The 5,600-nt window shown below is 44.0% G+C and overlaps 2 protein-coding genes across 3 annotated transcripts in view; one reads left to right on the top strand and one right to left on the bottom strand.

Annotated features, from left to right (window-relative positions):
• The window catches only part of tctn2 (tectonic family member 2), a 5,472-nt gene extending 3,794 nt beyond the window's left edge, over positions 1-1,678 (top strand). For both annotated transcript variants that reach the window (XM_032502462.1, XM_032502463.1), the window contains exons 9-14: positions 73-192; positions 271-369; positions 474-577; positions 737-884; positions 1,032-1,166; positions 1,288-1,678. In XM_032502462.1, the coding sequence (XP_032358353.1) occupies positions 73-192; positions 271-369; positions 474-577; positions 737-884; positions 1,032-1,166; positions 1,288-1,533 (852 nt within the window). In that variant the 3' untranslated portion in view covers positions 1,534-1,678. The remainder of the gene's footprint in view (positions 1-72; positions 193-270; positions 370-473; positions 578-736; positions 885-1,031; positions 1,167-1,287) is intronic.
• mto1 (mitochondrial tRNA translation optimization 1) overlaps positions 1,637-5,600 on the bottom strand; it is a 5,042-nt gene continuing 1,078 nt past the window's right edge. Inside the window, exons 3-13 of the mRNA XM_032502447.1 lie at positions 5,350-5,549; positions 5,121-5,238; positions 4,616-4,914; positions 4,335-4,447; positions 4,046-4,236; positions 3,808-3,938; positions 3,022-3,226; positions 2,631-2,802; positions 2,383-2,492; positions 2,062-2,219; positions 1,637-1,914 (exon numbers count right to left, since the gene is read on the bottom strand). Coding sequence (XP_032358338.1) covers positions 1,744-1,914; positions 2,062-2,219; positions 2,383-2,492; positions 2,631-2,802; positions 3,022-3,226; positions 3,808-3,938; positions 4,046-4,236; positions 4,335-4,447; positions 4,616-4,914; positions 5,121-5,238; positions 5,350-5,549 — 1,868 coding nt within the window. The 3' untranslated portion in view covers positions 1,637-1,743. The remainder of the gene's footprint in view (positions 1,915-2,061; positions 2,220-2,382; positions 2,493-2,630; positions 2,803-3,021; positions 3,227-3,807; positions 3,939-4,045; positions 4,237-4,334; positions 4,448-4,615; positions 4,915-5,120; positions 5,239-5,349; positions 5,550-5,600) is intronic.

Below are 5,600 nucleotides of genomic sequence, written 5' to 3' on the forward strand. Positions count from 1 at the left end.
CACACACACACACACACACGTTTCCTAAATCACACAAATTCTTTAAACCTAGTTCTCCTGGTACTCCCGTAGGTGGAGTTTGTCATTGGATACACAGGCCGAGGGGAACTTACGTATGCAACAGTGAACATAGTCTTAGCTGATGTGGATCCAAATCAGTTGCTGTTGCAGACACACTCTGTACAGTTCCAGGTAGTTAAAGCCACATATTTCTTCACTAAATGCACTACAAATTCAAACACTTACATTAATACCATTTCTTTCTTCCAGCTGGCAACACCCAGCCCCACTCCCAAAGGACCGATCCCTGCTGTGGGACTCAGAGTGGGCTCTCCTGTCATTGGTCGCTTTGATGGAGAAGTTAAGCCTGTATCCTCACAAACAACATCATGAACTTCACCTTCAGTTATTGTTTCATTTATCCAGCTAGCTTTGAGTCAATCATGCATCACGGTTCCTTGACAGTGAGTTAGCTGACTACACTGGGGCTGTCACAGAGTGGGGAGTGTTCCTCGGACCCCAGCAGACGAGCAGTCGTCCTCTTCAAACACAACACAGTCACTGGCTGCACATTCAGGTAAGTAGTTGCTTCTATCATCTAGTTTTAACTGATGTTTCTTACATGAAGAGCAGTGGTGGAGTTGCTAAAAATGAGTCCTAGTATTAAAGATTATTATGATGCAATGGGTTTTATTGAATCTTCCATGTGTCGTTTTGCTTTCTGTATGCTGTTTAGCTCCCCATCTAGTGACTGTTCAGAGCTGCGTTCCCAGATTTATGGGATCTTGCAGGGACTTGCTACGCCCGATGTGATGGCCATGAACTCTGGCTCCCAACCGGACTGGACAAGAGCTATCACCCAGGAGTGTCCTGTCAGTCTGCAGGTACAGCTGAATCAGCAATTAAAAGTAAAAAAAATATTTAAAAAAAGTTGATTAACTGAATGTTATGTTTTTAGATTATCTGAAACTATTCATTGTGTGCCTGTGGTGGCCATGTGTTCCTCCTATTTGTTTTATTCCCTCTCACAGGAAACATGTGAATTAGGCTGCGTCCTCCCCTACTCTCTCTCTGTCAGAGTACTGTGGGCCCGCCAGGGTCTCTTAGACCTTCCTCAGAACTACATCCTGGGGGCCAAATACCTTTTTCAGTGTCAAAATTTCAAGGTACGCACATATACTCTCTCACTTCGAGGTAAGCATCACAATTAATGTTTATCTGCGCAACCCACGTCGTTTTCACCTCTATGAAGATGTTAAAATACTCTCCTCCCACTTCTCCCCTCAGTGTCCTCAGTCGTCTCCTATTGCTCTGACAACGGAGGTGACGTTTGTTGACACTACAGTTTACCCAGAACCCCCCAGAGGCTTGTCTCAGCCTAACTGGAAGTTTCCATTTGGTTTCTTCACCAGAGGCACTGCTGAGCTGGACGGGCACATTGCCGTTAGCGGCAGTGACACTGGGAAGGTCGCGTGGAGTTTAACGCTGTTCACAGTAATGGTACGAACAGGATTAGAATTCATCAGCAGGTAGTCGGATAGCTAACAGTGGAGCAGTCAGGGAGCTGAGAGAGCTTCTTATCTTGAGGAAATATTTTTAAATTAAAGAATGTTTACTATGTCATTTAAATTAAATATTTTTTTTCTTCATTATAAAATAAAACATATAGAAATATTAATTTATTCTTTTGTACATTTTCCGGAATTCATACTTTTTTACAAGACATTTTTACGAGTTATCATTTCACTGAGGTAAAGCTGCATTTCTTGCACATAGCTCCTCTTCTCTCTCCTTCTTTTGGTCTGGTCGGTTTCTGTGCGTTCTTCTCTCCTTTTGTCCTGTGTGGTGTACGTAGTTAAGGAGATGGACAATTGCAGCAGGAGTGATACCTTGCAAACGCGTAGCAGCACCCAGCTGATAAACGATAGACGATAAAGCATAGTATTAGTTGCATGTTAATTTCTTATTAATTTCCTTTTTTTTTAATTAAACCGCACAAAAGTTTTCTTTAATTTAGCCAGAACAGAAATTATTAGGAAGCAGTAAATACACTATACTCACAGTGCTGGGTCGTACTCTGTCCAAAATCTCTCTGACTTCCTGAGACAGAGACACCGGCAGAGAGAAATAGTCTATGTCCTGTGGAAGAGACATGTTCTCCTCCTTCTGAATTCTCTCAATCTCTTTCTTCTGAAGGTTACAGTGAGGTCTGTACACAGCTAAATAACAGGAGAAATGATTTATTGAGAAAATATGAACAATGCTATGGTAGCTATGGACAATATCAGAGCAGCATTTTGAAGCAGAGCCGAAGGACACTAGAGCCATGAAGGCAAGGTTCCCCTTCCCTGCTGCTCCAAAATTCCAAAACCAGATTCTTACCCTCTATCTTCAGTCTTTGTGAGAACTCCATGTGTGGTGAAAGGCACTCTGGGAAGGCAGATGCCAGCATTTCAAAGGACACGTCGTTGTACTGCAGCATGTCCATACCACTGAAAAAAGAAGCCACAAAGTAACAGTCAGGACCAAAAATGTACCACTTTTGATGTATCTTGAGATGAAACGTCAGACATGCTCTGCTGGGCAGACTTGGTCCATGACACTGGTGAGTCCAAATATTTGTCACTCACGTCAGTACAGTGCCCTTAGCCTCGCTCATACGCATGTCGGGCAACTTTTTTCTCCAGTTGTGGGTGGAAAAAGAGAGCGCCTGAAGGGCTGCCAGTGCATCCTGCAGACTGTCCCTTACTCTCACAGCCTCCTGGTAGCGCAAGGTGGACACACATCCCACCTCCTCAAACCCTGGCGGAGGAAAACGTTTATGATTGGAGAAAAACTAGAAAGTAGAACAACAACTCGTAGGACCCATCATGACTCTGTACAGTGTCCTCACTAACCAGAGACAACTTCTGTTATGATTCGACACTATGAACAAAATTGAATTGAAATAAATGACTCCACAGGTTGTCTCACATCCGGATATGTCTGTAAAATAATTAAAGTCCCAGGCACTATGCCTACCTTTCAGAGTGAGGCGGAGGTCAGCGTTGTCCGGCCTTAGAGAGGTGCGAAACTCAGCCCGGCTGGTGAACATGCGGTACGGCTCTGTAACGCCTCGACTCACCAGATCATCAATTAGAACTCCAATATAGCTCTCTGTCCGAGACAATGCCACAGGTGGCATGGAGAGCGCCCAGCGGGCAGCATTCACCCCCGCCCACAGGCCCTGCACAGACAGAAACAAGAGTAGGGCTGCAACTAACAATTCTTTTCATTATCGAATAAGCTGTTATTTTTTTTGATGATTAACTGATTAGTTATTTGGTCTCCAAAATGCCAGAAAAAACGAATAGTGAATAATGCTGATCAGTGTTTCCCAAAGCCCAAAATGATGTCCTCAAATGTCCTGTTTTGTCCACAACTCAAAGATATTCAGTTTACTGTCATAGGGGAGTGAAGAAACTAGAAACTATTCACATTTAAGAAGCTGGAGTCAAAGAAGTTAAACTTTTTTTTCATAAAACCGATTTTTGCTTATCAAAATAGTTTGCTATTAATTTAGTAGTTGATAACTAACTAATCTTTTTTTTAAGCAAAACAAACAAAAGGTAAAACCAGTTAGACAACAAGCTCCTCATTCTGTAACTCCTGGAAAATGAATCCAACTATGCTTGTGATACGCTCCAGAGCGTGTGCTGTGAGGTTGTGGCAGAAGACTTAAAATTGGTTGACATCAATGCAAGTTTTATGAACCACAATTCAAACACTGAATTGCTAAATATAGTGTACAGAAAAAAAAGCAGCTACCTGTGCAGCAGCCTCCTCGTACCCTGTTGTTCCGTTTATCTGACCGGCCAGAAAAAGACCCTGAGTGCTTTTCACCTGCAGGGCAGGGCTCAGCTGAGTGGGACACACAAAGTCATACTGCACACCATAACCTGAAAAAGCCCAAAATATAAAAAAACATTCAGGCAACACAGTAGATATGCTTTTAGATGAATTATTGATTACTATGCAGATCAAACGGGATTCATGCAGTGAATACCAGGCGTGTGGATCTCAGCTCTGTGCATGGCAGGGATTTCTCGGATGAGGCGGAGCTGCACGTCAGGGGGCATGGTCATGGAGAGACCCTGAGGGTATAAAAGGTCAGAGGTCACCCCCTCAGGCTCCAGCCACACCTGGTGCTGTCTGCCTGGGAAACGAAGCACTCGTGACTCAATGGAGGGGCAGTATCTGTGACAGACAAAGACTAGAGTTAATACTTTTCAGTTTCAGAACACACTGCGTGTGTGTGTGTGTGTGTGTGTGTGCGTGTGTCTGTGTGTGTGTACCTGGGACCCTTGGTGTCTTGCTGTATGTGACAGTTGAGATGAAGACTCTCCTGTACCACTCTCTCTACACCAGGAGTAGTATAGGTCAGGTAGCAAGGCAGCTGCTCTTCAGGCTGAATAAGTGTTTAGTTGCCAAATAAAAGTAAAAATTAAAAAATGAGTCCTTTTGTTGACTAAACCAAAACATTTAACAGACAGTACTTTATAGATCTTCTATACTTCTGAATTTGTTTAACCTTTCCTTGTATACTAGTGCTGTAAAAACTGTTAATTTAATTTACCTTGCAGCGTGTGTGTGTATTAAGGAAGCTGAATGGAGTTGGATGACTGTCAGGGGGGTGAACGTGAGCCAAGGAAAGGTCTACTGAATCCTTCACAATCCTGGGAGGGGTACCAGTCCTCAGCCTGCCTATCCTTAGCCCCAGCCTCTCCCTCAGTGTCTGGGACAGCCCAGCACTCGATGGCGCGTCTCCAATCCGACCCCCGGGGGACATGCTTTGGCCCAGGAAGAGGGAGCCAGACAAGAAAGTACCAGTAGTCAGAACCACGGAGCTGGCTGAGATCAGGTGGCTTCCATTTGCTAAGACAATGTCAAAACAAGTGCAATATCATGAACTGATTAACAGATCCCTTTTTTCTGTAAAATGTTGAAAGTGCATTTTCCTGGTTGGTGCATTTGTTAGATATCAGATGTCCAACAACTCCAGAACTGATTGGCTTCAACATTTAATTTGAATCCTAATCGTAATAGCATAGGATATAATAGCCATATTATTTTCTCTCTACCCAAACGTATCCCAGTGACTCTGTGTTGTCCAGGCTCCTCTGGGTTTGGTTCTGATACCAGCAGCTCCTCTACTGAGTCCTCCAACACCGTCAGCCTGGGAGTGGACAGCAGCTCAGACTGTATGAGAAACACCAGGCAGACGCACAGTTAACATTTTTTTAATCCATTCACAGACAAAAATTCTGTTATACTAAACAGAAAATGAAACCACATTTGTGTGTAAGATACCTGAATAAATTCGCGGTAGCGCTGACGGTCCAGCTGGGCCCTCGGGCCCCACACAGCGGGGCCTTTTCTACGATTCAGAATGGAGAAATGGATCCCAGCCCAGTCTCCTGCTCGACCACACAGCCCATCCAGAGCATCTACCTCCTTCACCAGCTGTCCCTTCCCTACTCCTCCCAGGGACGGGTTACAGGACAAGGCACCTGGAGCGATGTGATAGGAGAAGGAGTATGTATATATATATATATATATAT

This window comes from Etheostoma spectabile, chromosome 21, assembly GCF_008692095.1.
Source record: "Etheostoma spectabile isolate EspeVRDwgs_2016 chromosome 21, UIUC_Espe_1.0, whole genome shotgun sequence".
In the NCBI taxonomy this organism is placed as follows: domain Eukaryota; kingdom Metazoa; phylum Chordata; class Actinopteri; order Perciformes; family Percidae; genus Etheostoma; species Etheostoma spectabile.